General features: G+C 36.9%; 1 protein-coding gene across 1 annotated transcript in view; it reads left to right on the top strand.

Annotated features, from left to right (window-relative positions):
- Positions 1-20,252, top strand: part of PRICKLE1 (prickle planar cell polarity protein 1) — a 54,910-nt gene that overhangs the window by 27,656 nt on the left and 7,002 nt on the right. Inside the window, exon 2 of the mRNA XM_075209068.1 lies at positions 19,401-19,576. Coding sequence (XP_075065169.1) covers positions 19,457-19,576 — 120 coding nt within the window. The 5' untranslated portion in view covers positions 19,401-19,456. The remainder of the gene's footprint in view (positions 1-19,400; positions 19,577-20,252) is intronic.

Raw genomic sequence — 20,252 nt, 5'->3', positions numbered from 1 at the left:
GAAAGCATGTGTTTTTAATATACCGAAAACCTAATGTAAACTGATAGAATCTGAGTACAGTGCTGCACTGCTTTATATTGCCATAAAACTAGTAATATACAATTCCGAATTTCCAGATCCTTCCAACAACTTTCCCCAAAGTCTTTAGTGGTAAGATGGACAACTTTAACCTTGCAGTGTTGTTCAGGTCACTGTATGTTTACAGCTGATATTGTCATGTTAGAGATCCGTTTGATCAGAGAAGTTGCCTCTAATTTCTGCAGTGCCTATTTCTACTAGTGTTACTGCCCCCTTTACTTTGGATCAATCCTATTCTACAGAATAGTACATTTCAAAAGGGCAATGAGTAGCTTTGGTGTGATCTTTTAGACTATTTTGAATGTCCCCTTTAATGAGCACCCTGTAACAATTTTACTTTAAAGTGCTTTGTTAAAAAGAAAATGTATATAAAAGCATGCAAGCTTCCAAAAAAGTGGTTGTTTTTGTTTTGTTTTATTGGATAATTAAGGTTGTTTTAAATATTTCCTGTGGAACATTACATTACAAATAAAAGTAGAAGCAAGTTACTTCCTTTTGAAGAGTTAGATCTGTTAACTTTTACTAGACCATTCTGTTGGTGCTGTTTTGGTAAATGTTTCCATGTGCATTTTACCTTTTTTTTTTTTTTCTTTTTTTTTTTTTCTTTTTTTTTTCTAATATCCATTTATCCATTCCAGGAAGTTAAATACTATTGTGCAGCAATAAATAAGCGTTTCAATCAATGCTTTTCACAGTTCCACTTTCTACAAAACAAAGGTTAAATGGGAAAAAAAAAAAAATTATCCTGTAATTCCAATTAAAAAAATATGCTTGATCTGAATAAAGAATGTTTCTATTCTATGACCCTTTTATCTCCATCCGGAGATAGGATTGGATGGGTACATGTACTGCTACGATCCTCCTTAGATAATCTTCCTCGTGATATTATCAGTGGTAACCCCTTGATAGACGGGGAGGAGCTCCAACTCCAGTGAACACCCATTTTCACAAGAGAGATTAGTTTTTTCCCTATAATAAATAGAGCCCTATAGCTGATAAAATAGTCAGCAGTATAGTTTTCCATAAAATAATCATGTGTGAAACTCAAAAATAATATTTTGAAAATATAAAACCAGTGTGCACATTTTTTTAGATTGAGTTTAGTTATTTTTTCAAAGCAGACTTTTGTTAATAATCCAGTATATTTTAATTGTCGCAATTGTAAAGTGAGAAAAGCATGAGCTGCAAAGGGAAGACCTTTGTAACAAACATATTATTACACAAAGCCTCACTTAGAGACACATTTATTATTAATTGCATTTGCAACACGATCCATTTCAATACTTATCGTAAAGATAAGAATTGAAATATTGTGACTATTACAAATCTTCACTAGTTCATAGTTTTTTGTGTCTGCTGTTGCTGCGAAGACCTGTCTCCTATCTCCTCTACGGTCGCTATTGCAAAGTGGCCAGCATTGCAATAGTAACCAGAGGGCAAAGCAGATAAGTTGTGGTGAGGAGTCAGAAGATCCCTCTACTGCAATGCTCTCCCCATAAGCTTCAACGTGCAAAAGTTCTGAAAATCTTTGTTTTTTGGAACTTGTTAAATAGTGCAAAATAACAGTCCCCATAGACTTCTACGGGGACTGCTGTGGAATTTGAAGAAAAAAGCAAAGCAGTATCTAGCTACGGTATCTGCTCTGAAGCCCTAATTAATAAATTACAATTTTACTTTATAATGTAGCTGTCCCCCGAAAACTGCTGTTTTCAGGGGATTTTGCTGTAAAAACAGATGAATAAATAGGCCCCTTATTTGGCTGCATTTAGTGGCCTATTGACTACGTACATCTGCTTTTTCCATGGAATTGATTGCAGTGACTTCTTCATATGTACAGAAAATGATATTTAAAGCCGGTAGGCAAGTACCAACAAATCATGTGTGCAATTCCAAGGAAGAATAGGCAAAGCAAGATTTTCATATATAGAATTCCAAAATATTACCCAATGGCTTACAATATTGTCCATGAACGAGGCATGGTTTAGGAGGTGGCTGTGCTGGCTTCAGTATGAGGAACAGCAACACTGTTGGGGTTGTTTTCATGCAAGACCATGTCACAGGTGTATGAAGAATAGGTCCCCACCCAAATACCATCCGGCTAACAGTGGTTCTGTTGTAGAAAGCAGACTAATTGGAATGGGCTGACAGTAGCTGACACAATTTTTCGTATAACAGCAGAGTACAGTAGTAGAACAGACAACTCAACCTTGTCACTGGAAAACAAGGTATAGTGTCAGTAACCAAAGACACCTACACCCTGGAACATTGGAAATCCATTGTCTGGTTTGACATTACAATTTCCTGCTGCCAGGAAGTCATGAGTCTGTGGCTTCGTTCTTGACAGTGGTCAATGATTCAAGTTAGTAGTAGCTGTGTGTGGTCTGGTTTTCTGGGGTCGTCTTCTTTAGGTGTTTTCTTTTTCTTGCTGATCAGGTGTATCACTTTATGGCACCAGTGTACACTTTCAGTTAATGTACATTCACAAAGTCCAGCAATGTGACAGTAGCTTCAGCATAATGCTCATTACAAGGCAATAAAGAATATGTGGGATGAAATTGAATAAATTATTAAGAGTAGACCTCAAACACCAAATAAGTTACTAGCATTATGGAACACTTTTTGGTGTCTTAATAAGCCAGCAACCCTTTGCCACACTTTAAAAACTTTCTTGTGTATGTGTCCCAATGAATTCAGATGTTTGGAGGGCAAATGGGGGAGCTACTTGTTATCTAATGTATGTTCTTAATGCAAAGTACTTGATATTATAGGGAGTAGACAGTTTATTTTAACTAATATACAAACTTTGCTTTCTCTTCAGTAATCGTGCCTTTACTGTACTCTGTCATTAACTGCTAATCAAACATGAGAGTAAACTTCTATACAATTATGATATACACTGTTTTGGTCATTCCTCATTTAACATAAGGATAGCATGCGGTTAGGTACTCTATGTATACAGACCAGGTTTCTTATATTAATTTCCCTGTGCTCTACAGATTTTTGTCTCCTTGTTTCAGCCTTAAAGACATAAAATTATTAATGTTTCCCCTAGTCCAGGGTTTCCCAGTCCTCAGGGCTCCCTAACAGTGCAGGTTTTCCATATCTCCTTGCTGGAGCACAGGTGTATTCATTACTGACTGACACATTGTAACAGATCCACAGGTGGTCCTAATTATGTCACATGTGATCTGGAAAACCTGCACTGTTAGGGAGCCTTGAGGACTGGGTTTGGGGAAACCCTCCATGGCAACTTGAAACCTAGTTAATTGTGGCTAGACAATATGTAGAACTAACACCATTTGGCATGGGCTTGTATGTGCCCACTGCCTAGTACCTTCAAACTTGTAGATTATTTGAGGAAAGATGAAGTTTAATTGCATGGATAGGCATGATGATGTAAGGGTAGAAATGACTAAGTGCGCAGCAGTAATAGTTGTAGTCCTTTTATATTTATATTACACCACCATTTTACGCAAAACCTTTCCAGAGAATGTTTAATCCTTCATATCAGTCCTTGCTCTAGTTAAGCTATCAATATATTATTTTGCACTTTGTGAGGAAACCAGAGCACTTTGAGTAAACCCGAACATACAAACTTTAATATATATGTGTGTGCTTGGTTGAATTATTAACTACTCTCCGTACACATAAATTTAGGGGGAGGGGGTAAGTTTGTTTGTTTTATTTTCAATTTGATCAATAGACATGCACGTTTGCTGTAGGCATATAAGCATTGTCACAAACTAGTCGAGTTGATCCTTTTGGACCATGAATCATGACTTGTAAAGCTTATGTACTTCCCAATGTTTTGGATGGCCAAATCAATTGGTCGATCAATTTGGCCGCATTATTGTAGGAATAGCGTGACCTGCACACTATTATCGTTAGTACGGTAATTTTAACACTGATTTTTGCTCGCAGCCCTCAGGGCCGCTAGCAAAAATCTGGGTTAAAATTACCGTATTAAAAGTGGTAATACTAGTGTCACATTAATCCTAGAATAACGTGGCCGAATTGAAACGGCCCCTTAGATTAGCGGATTTACCTTAGCAAACTTTGGAATAGAAACAAAAAATCACAGCTTACTATACTCCGATAAAACATATAGTACTGAACACACTAAATATTTGGGACAAAAGATCTTCTGAACCTGAGCCAGACAGACTGTTTTGGGATGTAATGGAGAAGTTTAACTGAACAGAGATCTATGCTTCACACCAAAAAGTTGGGTTGAGACTGTTTGGGAGGAATGAAGAACAGGGTTATTTGGACTCACACTGAGAAGCATGGTGATATTAATGAATGTATGTGCTGGTTAATAAAATTGAGCCCATCTTTCTACTTTGTCTTTATTTTTATATAGAAGCAAATAGCAGTGAGTAGACAAGTTGAGACATGACTTGAAGTAAAAGGGAAGTGATATAAGTGAGGGGACCTGTAATGTCTGGGTTGTGTGAAGTGCCTAAAGACTGGACTATTGTTATGCTACTTGAAGGTGACAGTTTATTTTACAAATGTAAAGATGAGTAACATGAGCTGATAAGCCCTGTTATCCCGGTTACACATCCACCTGCTTTTAATCTAAATCACCCTCTCTGCAAATAGGAGAGAAATTCCAAAGTAGACCAACGTGTCATTTTATGTACTGATTTCACATCTTACTGCTGAGTCCATACAATGCATCCTCCTACATGGATCTTTTGTACAAAGGTGATACTTCCAAGAGAGGAAGGAAACCTGGAAGGCAGCAAAAAATGCTAATAAGTGGCACTTTTTTTTGTTGTTTACCCGAAATGGCTGAATTTTATTATTCAATAGCGGTACTTTCATGGTAAGTTGGGTAGCCAGACTAGTATTCTGTAGTGATCTCCTTAATATTTTCAATGTATACAAAATATTGGAACTGGCCATACACCAGCCGGCCAGCAAGAGCTGTTAGATTGGCACATTTATGTCTGTGGTCAAATCTGAAATACCGCAAAGCCATATCTAAAATGCACTATTAATGTGATTGGAAGATTACCATATACATGGCCAGATGCAGTTACTGTTAGATAGAATTTGTTGTGTGCCCAGACCAGTACCTGACAGAAGCCGATTAGATGTTAATGGGAATTGGTGGTATGTTTGTGGCTATACCATCAACATCATCATTTATTTATATAGCGCCACTAATTCCGCAGCGCTGTACAGAGAACTCATTCACATCAGTTCCTGCCCCATTGGAGCTTACAATCTAAATTCCCTAACATACATACACACACAGACAGATCGAAAGAAAGGGAGAGACTAGGGTCAATTTTGATAGCAGCCAATTAACCTACCAGTATGTTTTTTTTTGGAGTGTGGGAGGAAACCGGAGCACCCGGAGGAAACCCACGCAAACACAGGGAGAGCATACAAACTCCACACAGATAAGACCATGGTCGGGAATCGAACTCATGACCCCAGTGCTGTGAGGCAGGAGTGCTAACCACCAGGCCACTGGGCTACCATTATTTTGAAGGGATAATACCGTTCATGGGTGTAGCCATTATAGATGCAGAGGGGCAGCTGCTATGAGCTGAGGGGAGCCGTCTTCCCTGTCACAGCTCCATGTGTATGAGTTTTTCACCATTGGGCAGTACACTTGACCCCTAGCAAAATTTTGCTATGGGACTTCTGTCCTATTCAGCTGATCATCCTTGACAAGAAGTTAACTTTCATAGCAATAATTAATATATATACTTTCTCACTACTACAGTTGTACTCACTGGATCTGTCTGAGTCCCTGGGGTACATGTATAAAAAGTTAAGAAAAGCTATTCTAATATATAGCTGGCTCCAGCTTAAGGGCTGTTTTTGAGTAGCTTTGCATTTCAAAAGCATTTTAGGTGTGTTTGTTGAATATGTGTGTCGACTTATTGGGCATAAAAATACATACCCTGAAGTACTGTTTGTTTTACTACTTTTACATCCTTCTATACAATGTAAGCCAACGTGGATATTTGTTGGTTTATGTGTTTTGGGTTTTGTTTTTGTAGGTGTAATGTTTTTCTAGAAAGATTTTATTTCTATTTTACATATGTAGGACTAGTTTTGTTTAGAGATAATACTGTACCAGCCAAACATTAGTCACCAGTCAAATGTGTCTATGTTGTTACCTTCATTCTGAACAGCCTTTCTGGGAGGTGTGCTTTGGTATTCATTACAATGATTTGGACGGTGTCTGGTTTGTGGTTAAGCCTCTGTCTGTCCACATCAAGAACAGCACTCTATGGTATAGTTAATTCCGGCAACAGTCAAATGAAAGCGGAGAACTGCAAGGCAATTTCCATGTATAACCTACACCTAGTTTCAAAGGTCTTCATTAAATAGATGCTTTGTAGTCTCATTGTAGTAGCATGTTTTATGTTCCCCATGAACTGATGAGACCTGTTTTGAAATGTGACCTCATCAAGAATAATTATCGTAGACACAAGTTGAAATTTAATGATGCAAAACAAACTGATAAGACTTGAAAATCTAGTTTCTTTATGATATTTCTTTTAATTTATTTGTCATGTGTGACCTGAAGGCAACTTGTAGAGATTTTAAGGTTGAATTTTGTATTTCCAGGCCAGGTGGTACAGTATCTTATGTATATTGGCAAGTGATATATATTTATTGTTGCTGAACAAGGTCACTGATCAAATACATTTCTGTAATGTAGTGTTTATAATGCAATAGAACCATTGAGCAGCGCTTTGAGTCATGTACCTGTGAAACATGAGTTTAGCAATTGTAAAAGTTGGTATTGAGATTTGGAGAATCGCTGTGTTCCAGATAAGCACCAGGTGTGAAGCATTGTTAGATGACCTCTTTTTACTTGTTTGGACAGAAAGCCTTGTGTATATTTACCACACAAACTATAAATAATAGCACAAACAAAAACTCACATCTGTTTGCTTCTGTTCCTCTTCGTCATTTACTCACTGTTTTTTTCAAAAGAATCACTGTGGATTACATCGGTTTAGTACACTAGTAAAAGGCCGGACTGTACAACAGATACTGGAAGTTGTTTAAACAGGTATTGTAAATTAGACCCTCTTTTAGAGGTCTGTACCTCACCCCTGTCTGATCATTATCCTCCCACCTGGTAATTCAGGTCTGAGTCCCTACTTATATTTTGTTATTTTGCTGGATTAATCGGTGCAAAGTCCCAATTTGGCTCTTAAGTCTTGAGACAGAAGACACCCTAAATGACCTTACAGCCCTTTCTTTAATACACCTTACAGAAAATGCTTGTTTTAATACATGGTTTGTCTACAGTCTACAGTTTTCAAGATGGATTCTCTTGAAAGGGAATTTTTTTTTTTTTTTTGAGTCTGTGAAATATGTGGACATAAATTGTTGTGCTCAAAGAATATTGCTTTTCCTAGTCGTTCCACTTGGTAACATTGATGGGATCAACCATGCTGTTTGCGCAACAGCGCTAAAATAACAGCTCCTCAAGTGGTTAAACAATGGAAGCATTGTAGAATGCATTTCAGATCCATAAATTGTGATTAAATGTCTCTCCAGCTTGGAAATTGTGCTACTGGACATAAATAATGTTTAAGAGAAGTAATATTTTAATATAATGCCCCTTTTAAATATAATGTTATTGGCACAGTTGTGATTTGGTTTGTACAACTATATATTGGAATAATTGAAAGGTAGTCTATTGGAGATTCCTTAGTTCAGATATGTGTTTTACTTTGAGATAAAATGTCACATGGAAAAGCTTTATTGCTTTTCCAGGAATTATCTCAATGAGGTGCCTCGACTTTTGTGTTCATTTTGGGAACATGCAAATACAAACCTGCCGGGCAAATGGGGTCTTGCGATACAAATACAATGTTGGTAATTTTTCTGTGCAGTACCCACACAAATTATATTTTATTTTTTTGTTTTGTTTCAGAAGGTATTACATTTCTTAAATATACATGACATGGTAAATATAATCTACACAAAAAGCCCAAAAAAAAGTGTTTGGTTTTTTTTTCTGATAAAGTAGACATTTCAGGAAGGTAATATTGACTTATTTGATGCCGAGTGACAGATGAGTGTTTCCTTTTTCCCGGAACTCCATGCCCCGCTAAGATCAATTGGGACTCTGCAGTAAAGGGTTTAAATACATTGCAGCGACTGATTAAAGAACAATGCAAAAATGCAAAAGCTAGCATTGTTAATCTATTGTAATTAAAGGTTAAATAAATATATGAAATCACAAAACATTTAGCAGTTGTTCACTGTATGTTATACAGAAGTGGAAGTTGCTCAATCAATTTATAGGCTCATAGCAGGTGCTTCAAAGGGTGGGGTTATCCTGAAAGAAACAAACACAGAGAAAATCCCCCAGCACACTGCTACAGACAGCAAAGGAGCTGCCATTTCTACTTGTACATAAAAATGCAAAAGTCTTAGTTGCACACATTTACAAATGTATGTTAAGCCACCCGCCACTCCATGGCGCTTTTGCTAATGGGGTGGTCCTAACTCTAAACAGCGAGGATCCCATATATTTTGACCATACATATGTGTTCTTAAATTGAGAGCTAACTTACCAAGAGGTACCCCAGAAGCCTCCAAATGACAATACAGCACCAGCACTTCCCATCAGCTACTGATACCAACATGCCTCTCAAGCAAACAATACAGAAGTGGAAGTTGCTCAATCAATTTATAGGCTCACTGCATGTTGTCACATTGGCAAGAACAATAAAATTACGATTTAGATGTATTATAATGGATGATGGTTAGTATTAAGAAACCATAAAGCTATCATTTCAGGCTACCTTTAGTTGGTGGTGATGGCACGACAACAACCCAAGCTTAGGAAATTTTAAAGCTGGCCACAAACTGACCTGGACAGGACTTGACAGGATCACTATTAACTTTGGTACCAGACTTGAGTGGTCAAATTGGACAAGCCCGATCCATCCACCTCACAACATTTTGATGAAACAAAATTATAACAAAAAAGTGTCCCATGCCAGTCCTCTCAAGCCCAGACCTGGTTTCCCAACCATGCCCATACTTCTGCGAAGTCATGCCCATTTCCAATAGGCCATGTTCTTTATGGGGCCTGCAAATCGGGACTGTTATGCGAAAATGTGTGCTGTTGGTAGGTTTTAATAATCAAATCATTGTCAGGTGTAGAGCTTGTTTTGGGGCTAGACTGAGTGATGTCTCTGGTAATATTGCAGTGCATGTAGGAAGTACTAGACAAATAGTTGTTTAAGGGTTTGTTGGTTTTTTTTTTTTGGGGGGGGGGGGGAGATCTGACTGGGTAAATGATGTGATTTGATGTGTATTTAAATTTCACAGCTTTTCATTTCCAGGGCCCATGGGCTTGAGGTGGCACAATTACTACTTCTGTTAATTTTCTTGTGTCTGATATAACCTAACCATGGGTAAACTGGAACACTTTATAATAGATGGTTAGTATTCTGTTTGTGGTATGGGTCTCGGTGTGAGATACATAGACCCCTTGTATAAAGCGAATGTAGGAAATGCCTCAATAATCTCTGTTCCTATAAAAGTTTACATACATATGCATGTCACCGTTTCAGCCATGCTAAGTGTTTTGTGATGTGTTTTTTGCCTAGATTATTCAAGCCACATTTGATTTTACAAGGCTGAGCACTGTAAATGACTGGATGCTAGAAACCACCAGCAAAGTCCTACTGTGTTGTTGATTTATGTCCAGAACAGCCAGTGCGGGAAGTCTGCAGAAGGAATGGCTCTCAATCATTACCCTTCATGGCTTGCCACGAAAGTAAACATTCTCTATATCCCTAATCATAGACGATCCTGGACATAATGTGCCCATTCATTGTAAATGAGAAAAATCTTATCATAACTGCAGGTGTAAAACACTTACGTTCTTTGAACCTTGATCCATTTAAGATGGTGATAGAAACATTTATTGAGTTTTTCTATAATGAATTTACTTTCTGATTGTGATTGCTAGACATGCACTCTCTATGGGTGCTACTAATGGAACCATCTGATAGAAGTTTAAAGAAAAAAACAAAAACACATGTGTAAAAGAAACATAAATCCATCTCGTTAGCAAAGTTTATTTTCCCAGGATTTTTTATGAAGTTTCCATAAAAGACACATGAGCAAAAGTTGCCCTGTAGAGAAAATCTATTTTCTCTACGTTTTTCCATGTAATGGAAACATTGACGATCGCCAGGTCTACAAGCAGTGTCTGCAGAGTTAAAACACATATAAAAATAATGCCTATGTATAAACCCTTTATTGATATATAATTTATATCGAACTGGTGTATATATGTATATGTGTGTGTATATATGTGTGTGTATATATATATATATATATATATATATATATATATATATATAGTGTGTGTGTGTGTGTGTGTGTGTGTGTGTGTGTGTGTATATATATATATATATATATATATATATATATATATATATATATATATATATATATATATATATATATATATATATTATTTAATTTTCAAAGTAACAGCCAAATTGTAGTCAATGGAAGGTTTTATTTGTATAAAGGAACTCCTTTTGTTGTCTTTGTTACTAGTGACTTTCAAAGTGTAGAGTACATGTAAAAAAACACATATTGATAAGCTGATATTGAAATATATACAATTAGTGGTATAGTAATTACAATACAATTTATGTTACAAAGGCCTAACACAACACAGCCAGCAAGACAAAGACCTGCCAGAGACACAGAAAATGGGGTTATCTATACCCCTTGACAATAACCATGCCTCTGAGACAAAGCACCATCTTATCTCAATATATGAAACAATAGACCATCAATTTATCACTTTATTTTTATTTTTTTTCTCTAAGTAAATTTATTGTAATTTTACACTATATGGTATAATCTCATTATCGTAACTTTTTTTTTTTATTTTTTTTTTGCTTCGTTTTACAAAACACCCCCCCCCCCCCCCCCCCCCCAATATTATTTTAGAAAAAAAAGCAACATTCCACGTGTGTTAGGCATAGCTGCCAACATCTGAAAATAATTTCCAGTGACACTTTGCTGCTGAGCCAGTACATCTGAGCATATCGCATCTGGTATAGCTTCAGTGGACTTTGCAACACTACAGTTCCCATCATGTCACCTTTACATTATTTAAAGAAAAGTGCCAGGGTTTAGTTGGCAGCTATGATCTAGAGAGACAATTACATAGCTGCCAACTAAACACTGGCACTTTTCTTTAAATAATGTAAAGGTGACATGATGGGAACTGTAGTGTTGCAAAGTCCACTGAAGCTATACCAGATGCTATCAGCACATTAAAAATGCAAACAGTAACATTTTTGTGATTGTAGTGCTGCACGGTCCGCTGTAGTTTTGTGTTTGTTACTCTTCCTACCCTTGTGCATTTGTGTCCTCACACTTGGCCTTCTGTAATGCACTCTACCTGGGTCTCCCAGAAAAAGAATTCCACTATTTCAGCTGGTACAAAATGCAGCTTCCAGCCCCGTTGTTCCTGCCACATAACACCTGTTCTCCGTTCTCTTCGCTGGCTGCCTGTATTATTGTATTGTATGGCAAACCTGTTTCAAGACTGACTTCTTGACATTCATAGCACTATATAAACAGTGTCTTGGATACTTTAAGTGGAAATCTAGGGAATCAGAATCTGCTTCCCTAGATTTCCACTTACTCACTTTGCACAGCTGATGAAGGAATACTCGCAGCACCTACAATTTTCCATACTTCATATACGGACAGAGCTTTTAGCTTTGCAGCTCTTGCTCTTTGGAACTCTCTGCATTGCACAAGCCAAGAGGTCCCCATTCTAGAAATCTTCAAAAACTGTTTCAAGACTTGCCTTTATTCTGTTTATGTTTTATATGTTTATATTGTGTCAATTGTTTTTATTCTGCAAATGTAAAGTGTAAACATTTGTTAAATACCAGATAAAGGCAGATCATGCAGTAGACTATGGTCCTTATGTAGTTCATATTCTGATTGGGTGGAAAGGCGATGACTGAAGACTCTTAGAGTGTGAGGCCATTTCTACTTTTTGTAACCTCAACCAAAATCAGTGTAAATATGTGTTGGGTTTGGCAGAGATTTTGGGCCAATTGTAGCCATTTGTGGTCCTATTTTCTGTAAACTCTAGAGACTCCCTGTTTCAGAGGTTAGCACATGTTACCTGATTAAACATTGGCCCCATATATTATCTGTATAATTTGCACTGTGCTGCTGAAGTCTCCCTATATTTTTCTGTAAAGTGCTGTTTGATATGTTCTCCTCGTATAATGGTTGGTAAATACATAAAGAATTGTTGATTTGCTTAAACACCATTATACTTGCTGACATGTAGCTTTCTGGTACAGTAGCAGACTTTGATCACTATTGGTCACTGTTTTCTTTTGAGGTGTAATTACAGCCACTTGTTATAGCGCTACACTTATAATAACAATATGGCTAATTCTTGCAAATGCTTTCCTTCTCACTGATCTGTACGAATACCTCCTAAACCGACCCAGATTTTATCAAAGTACCACGTCACTCATTCCTTAACAGATCAATGCATGGATTTTGTCTAATGAAAACCGAAAACAATTCTAGCCTTCTTGGTAGCCTTTCATTTGGCCATTGTATGCCTGTGCTTCATTCTAATCCATTTACAATGCAAAACGCATTGGAACTTCCTACATAAGGGAGTTCCAATGATTTTAATGTATTGTGGCACAAATAGCCACTCATACTTGCTATTATCCCTGTTGTAGGTGTATTGAGAGTTCATGTTACCCAGCATGGTTCTCTATATAGAGCAGCACAGCAAACTAGCATTACATGTTGTGTATATGAAAGATACAATCTTGCTAACCATATCTATATTTCTATCTACTTAATCCACTAGGGAGATGAGACAGTGATAACAGTGTTTGAAGGAATTCAAAGGGATTACGATGAGTAAACTAAATCTATAGCCTGGGGTTCTTTAACACAAAGGATAATTATTATTGAGCAAAGAGAATAAAGTGATTAGCTTTTCTATCAGTTCAGTGTGTCATTTTATTTTTCTGTTTTCTGAAGAATATGGATTCAAAATAGTTTTCATTTTATTTGTCTTCACGTGTGTGTGTGTGTGTGTGTGTGTGTGTGTGTGTGTGTACAGATGGTATTTTGTACAAAAATCATAACTAATGGTAGAGGGCAAAACTCTGATCAATGCCCCAAATTAGTTGTACATACTGTGCAGAGTTGGGATTTGTTTCCACATTGTCAGGCAGGAATGTTTTGCTCACATGCACGGCTGTTTATATAGAGAGCCTCCTGGTGTGTTTTGAAGAGCAGTCAATGGAAGGTTTTCCTTTTTTTCTTTTGAAGCATAGAGGAGTGGGCAAAGTTTATATGTATGGGCTTTAGGTAAAGGAAGTTGGGATTGCTGGTGGCCATCTGACTTCACTGTTGTTGGAATTCTGTGTAAGCAAAGTGATGAATGGGGGGCTGGGCTAGTGACAGTATGAATAAATAGAGGGGCTGGCCCTTTTAAGTACAGGTAGGGGTCTGGTTTTCAGTGCTCACTTGGAGAGGATGGAAACAAACTAAGAGGAGTCATATCCTGGAATGTTTATAGCTGCCTAGTGAAACTTCTCCTAAGGACTTATCTGATACAGCAGAAATATTTGTGTCGCCACTTAAAAGGTGAGTGTAATATCTAGATCCAATTACTTTTTAATTAATGTTTGGAAATATTGTTTTTTGTGTGGGGTGGGTCAAGGGGGGTGTTTTGGGGTTTTTCTTTATTCTATAATTGTATGTGTTTTTTTATTTTTAAGGCTTTATGTACAAAGTTTTTAGAGTGTAGCCCTTGACATTGATGTAGATAATGTGATCATTCAATGAAGAAAATTGGAAATGTCGCGCCTCGTTTGTTTTTTTTAGTTCAAAGCCTCATCTTTTGCACCTGGCTGTTGCAATAATGCTAGAATGCATATTACCTGTAGTTCAGTGCAGACACTTAATCTAAAGTCTCTTATATAAGTGAGGTTAATTGGATGTTAATGCCACAGCTATCTTAACTGTAAGTTAAGAGGGGTCAGGTCTGCCCAGGCTGCTCAGTGTGCATCTGTTCTAGATGACATACAAGATGCCCCCAAATTTGATCCCCTTTATGGAACAAACGATGCATTTGTGTGTTGTATGTGTAGGTCTTGTTATCTGGCCTGTCTGATCTGCAGGTGGTCTGGGTAAGCTTTAAATTTCATGACCATGCTTCTTTTCCTTCTCGGCAATGTAGTCAGGGGAATTCTTTATTTTGTTGTACATGCCTCTGTTTAACCTGGTTGCACAAAAGAATGTTTTTAAAGGTTAATGGTAGATGTCATGTTAGTTTTATGCTATTTAATACTAGATTAGCACATAAAGCCTCTCTAGCTATGGTATGGATTTTTCAGTGTGGCAATTTAGAGAAAGTGGAGTATTTTTCTCATCTACTTTTGTATAACATTTTAAACTCTGTAAGACCCCTCCTCATCCCCCCTGGAAATCTGTTTCAGTGTAATATAAAAGACAAAAGTGTTGTTCAGTCCAGCAGGTGACAGTGTGAGATGTAAATATCTGTGTACATTGCAATAGTCAGCTTGCTGTTTCCTAGAGGTCAGGGCAGGACAAATCCCAGAAACCAGGGAATGATGGCTACTGAAACTTTATTGTTGACTAGACTAAGTACTTGTGGTGGTTTCTAATCAATCTCCCTCTAGCTCCACCTATTCCCCACCATAAGAATTTTATAGTCTTTTGAAGTGGAAATATAGAGAAACAACTCCGTTATTAGAGCCAGTTTCCAATTGCCAAGAGGTCTAGATGTAAATTAAATATGCACTGATTAGATGGATATGGTTGTAACTGAAATGCCCTGGTGTTATATTGCTTGTTACATGTCATGTTGTTCTGTTTCATCCTTTTGTTTTGGACATCTGTCTTTCAAAATGTTGAGATTCACTAAACTGTGATTAGAGAACATTCCCACCTGGAGTTTGTTTTTATTTTTTTGTTTTGTTTTTTTAATATAGCTTAACACTCAGAGTATTACTGTGTTGGAACATAATGGCAGACTAGAGAGAAGTGTTAATAAAAGAGGACTATACACTTATGTTCTGTATTACCACACACTTTTTTAATAGCATAAATTCCCAGCATGTTAACCAAATGGCCCTGTTCTCATTAAACACTGGTACTCCCATTGTTGCTGACCTTGTCGCTTACTGCATGCACATAACACAATGCACATAGCAAAGACGAATGGGAAAACCACTTATAGTTGTAAGCTATTCTAGTCTGTTATAGTGGTCACTTCTCTAAGTGTATAATGATTAGGTCTATTAAACTCTCCTGCTTGCATAGCAGTGGGCTTGGACTCATTATTTTTGCACTTAAAGTCAAAAGTTCTTACTGTTTGCAATTGCCAGTCCACCCCCATTTCCTGGCAGATTCTGATCATCGCAGAAGACTCAATGTATTAAATGGTTCAGCCTCTGCCTAGTTGCGCTATTTTATGTTCTTTGTCACTGACAGTTTTCACTAGTGCCAGTTTGTTTTAGCAGGATTTCTCAGGGTTTCATATTAACTCTATATAAGCAAATCCAGTGCTAATTTTATAATGTTATATGCCTCAACAGTTTACACAGGGTTTCTTTAATAGTCGTTGGCAATGAAAATGTGTACTTTTTTAACAAAGTTTTGAACAATAATTTTTAGCTATTGCATTTTTTACCCAGGCTGAATTTTGTGTCCTTCCTTGACTACTTTGTTGGTTATATATGTTGTCTAAGTTCATGGTTGTATTAGAATTGAATATAGATGGGACGAGCCCTTCATGTTTGGGTAAAGAAAATGGTATCCACCTCCAGCATAATAATGATATCCCGCTACAGAATATTTCTTTCTCCTCCAATAAAAAACTTGAAGATTAACCAGTAGTTGTATTCGACGATAACTGGCATTCGGAATATGATGGCATACATTGCACAAAGCAACATTTTATTTTTAAATCGCTGTCCCTGCATTAGAATGGTTCTATCAGGATTAGTTATTTCAGCTGCTGAGCTGGTTTCTACATGCTCACTACTGACATGACCAGCAATTTACCACTTCCTTTGAAGAATGTATACAACTGTAAAAGCATTCCCTTGTACAACTGCTTCAGCACTCAGATCTGTTCAGCAGATTGGTGGGTGTATTACTTTCAAGGGAAATTTTAAATATGTAAAAATATGGCTTACTTGTTCATTTAATAGACTGTCTAAGAGCGTAAATGTTTCCGCTCTGTATTAACCCCCATAGAATTCATTGACACTTAAAAAAACAAAATGTGGTTGGAAATTATAAATGTTCAAGAATAAAAGCAAATTGAGGGAGGGGAGAATAATAAAGAAATGAGGACCGAACAAGTATGGGGGATTGACTTTAAATTTAATGAGATTATTATTTAAATCGCTTAAGAAACAGAGTGAGACTTTAATCTCCCAAAGGGGGAGAAAACAGTTTTTTTATTTCAATGAGCATTTCCTGCTTAGAATTGACAAAAAGCTCTACTAAATTGGCGATTAATGGCTTGTTCTATTAAACTCAATGGAGGAGATTAATCGCCTGATGTTCATTGGAGGCGAAAACATTGTGGCAATGCACAATTGATGGAGAGAAAGCAACTAAAAATTGTATAGCACAGCCCAAAAGAAACAATAAGTTACAAAGTCAGAGGCGAACGCAGGATTTAGAAGGGGGGGGTTTCCGCGCCCCCCTCCCCCCCGGAAAAAAAAAAATAGAGCGAGAGAGAGCTGCTGAGCTCCATTTCAGCGAGGCTGAATTCTACAGCAGCCGCGGCGCTGTCAAGAAGCATCCGCGGCAGTGCTGTATTATACTACAATACAGCACTGCCGCGGACGCTTCTTTGACAGTGGCGCGGCTGCTGTGGAGTACCGTTGGTTCCCGGAGGGGAGGGGTTTCTGGGGAACCAGAACCCCCCCCCCTGCGTGCGCCACTGAAAGTGTGCAATCTTTGTTATGAGATTAATCTCTTGAGATCATGACACTACAAATCTCCATTGAAGCCTATCCCTATTTCAATAGGATCACAATAGGATAAAATGTTGCATTTCACACACTGTCTGATGCTCACCATTGAGACCAACTCTCAGGAATGATAAATCACATGTATAGTGTAACTGTAACAGCTCTCAATTAGAATACTATGGGTTGGTTGCATAAATCACAACCTAAACTTGATCATGTCAATATAATGCTGCCAAAGCTTACAATAAGTATTGACTGAATGCTATGTTACTCGTTTGTGGAGGAAATTTTTTAAGCTCTTCTTTTTGAAAACATTGAATTATATTAAACAAAACAATGATTCTTCACAAACAATATGTATACATGGATAATATCATAAGGTCCATGTTTATAAGCACGTCAGTATGTTTGTTTGTTTTTTCTTGTGACATCTGCTATGGAGAAGTTTTTTTGTTTTTGCAATATAATAGAATTAAACCTTGTTAACAGCTTAGACATTAAATTCAATTACTATTCCTGGTATATTTTACATCCCATGGTTGTAATAACATTCGATAAAATAAATATGCTGTTGAGCTACCAAAGTACCAAATGTTTTCCTAAAGAACCCCCTTTTCACTCGTCTGTATAATAATTTGAATATGCTTGTTGCATCATGAATGTGTGGGGAAGTCTTCTAGATGTAGGGGCAGCTGTGGAGACAACTCTGCCATTATACAAGTATCACAGTGTCTGTACTGTATGCAGATGCTAATATTTCAGTCTGGTTAAACCATCATGTTTCAGATGGATAAGACCTTCTTTGTAACTACTTCTACGCCTGAGACTGTTACACAGTTGAGCCTTACTGCCTTTGCCAAGGTGATGTCTCCACCGTTGGATTTCTGCACACAAATCTGAATTGGCTTAGTTAAAAAAAACAAAAACATAATATCATATAGAAAGGTTTCATACCCTCTGTTCACCGATACAGTTGTTGTTTGGAAAAATCTTTTCAATAAAAAATATATATATATATATAATTTTATAATATAATGCCACATTCTTGTGGCATTATATTATTGTGACCAATGTGCGGCTATACATCTAATAATTTTTGTGTCGTTCTTTTTTGTGATGCTTTTCAGCTTGTGTAGTGAGATGATGTGCGTGAGAATTTCTTACTAGGTTACCATCTTTGGTTTGTTCGGGCAGTTGCCTTTATTGTGGACCATAAATATAATCTTTATGGTACTTCCCCTTATAATGTTCATCTAACTGGTCACTTCTCTGATTTAATGTATAACTCCTAATAACTAAGCAAACAATAGTGTACTAGGGAATTATTTCTGCCTTTTTAGCTTATTTACAATGCACCCACCATATTCATGTAATAGAATATGCTATATAATTGGTACTTTGTCATACATTGGAATATAAGTATGCATCTTTGGAATAGGCAGTACATACCGCTGGATTACCATGTGCAATGTAAATGCAATTAAAGGCATCCAAAGTGGTTTGGATAGAATACTTGTGAACAGTTGGCTGGTGCGAGTGGCTGAGCTACACCTGTTTGAAACGAAGTTTGTTTAACTGTTTAGTAGTGGAAGGAGCAATACTGTACATCAGTATTACCCGGGGCCAAAAGGTCATCATCCCTATAGAGAGAAACTGTAGCTTCCTTTGTTTTTGTGTGGTCTCTCACCCCCATTTATTATGATTTTGGGAATGTGAAATGTTTCTTTCCAGCTCTTGGAGGGTACTTGTGAAATCATATGTTTTTAACGTTAGTGGTAATTTGTGCTCTATAAACTAAATAGGAAGTAACATTCTATTTATTGAATATTAATGAATCAATACATTTTCTGCATGTTATTTTGACAGACTTTATATTGATATTTTTAATGCCTTTTTTTCTTTGACTTGTAAAAAAATCCCTTCCATGAACTTGTGTGAGAATTACTCATTGATGTTGTAAATGAACAATTTCCCACCCATGAACCTATGTGAAAATGATTCATTGTTGTTGTAAATGAGCTTTCCAGACCATTGAGGTCCCTTCTTCAGAGGTGACATCTGAGGAACAGGCTTTTGGTATATACAATGACATCTATTCATTTCACATTCTCATCTTGTAGCATAAGAAATTGCTGTATGTATCTTTAAAAAAAATAAAATAAAATATATAATTATATACTGTTGTGCTTATCATTTTTACATGGTAAAAAAAAAAAGGTACCTGGGGATGGCATTTTCAGATTTAAATCAACATAATGTCTTTGTCCTTTTTCCTAGAACAATTAATGATTTAAAACAGCCTGACTACAGCATTCCTGTATCTGCCTGCGGCGATGGAGCAAAAAGTCAGCAAGCTCACTTATGGGTGTCAGCGAAGCTCCACATCAGATGATGACTCTGGTTGTGCTATGGAGGAGTACACTTGGGTGCCACCTGGTCTTCGTCCTGAGCAGGTAAGGGCACATTAACAGCTTTAGGACCGATTTTATTATTGTACTTTTATTCTGCATTACCAGTTGCAAAGTGATATGGAATATGCTGGCGCTGTAGAAATACATGTTTAATATTAACAATAACAGATTCTGTAGCACTTTATAGTCCTGGAAAGTCTTTGTCATTATCAACTAAAGAACAGTACTTGGCATCTCCATGTTTATAAGCAGTATGTAAAGTGGTACAAACAGATGTGTTAGAACAAAAAAAAGTCTAAAAGTCCATAAATGAGTTTAAAGAATGAAAAAGGTTAGTTTACATGTATTATCATTTACTTATACAGCCATCTCTGTATTAGACTGTAAATAGATACTGGACTATATTAGACCATCTAAACAACTCTAAAATGCAACAAAGAAACCCAAACAACCCTTATTTTGCCATCACTTGTGGTAGTGGGTGTTTAGTTTTTCAGTCATTTATAATTCTTGCAGATAGTGGGTAAAAAGTTGGCAACATAAAATGAAAGTATTGCTTGAAAACCAAGACTGTTACCTTTTTAAACGCTGTCAAAACATTAAAGGTGCAATAGGTAAGGGACATAAGCTTATATAACATATCATTTTTGGAATAGGGTGAACGGTTAACCTATGGCTCTTTAAAGTAGTAGCTGGCATCTGGCTAAAACATGTTTAC

This window comes from Mixophyes fleayi, chromosome 4 (genome assembly GCF_038048845.1).
Source record: "Mixophyes fleayi isolate aMixFle1 chromosome 4, aMixFle1.hap1, whole genome shotgun sequence".
Lineage (NCBI taxonomy): Eukaryota > Metazoa > Chordata > Amphibia > Anura > Limnodynastidae > Mixophyes > Mixophyes fleayi.
This window is presented reverse-complemented; position numbering and strand designations above follow the sequence as displayed.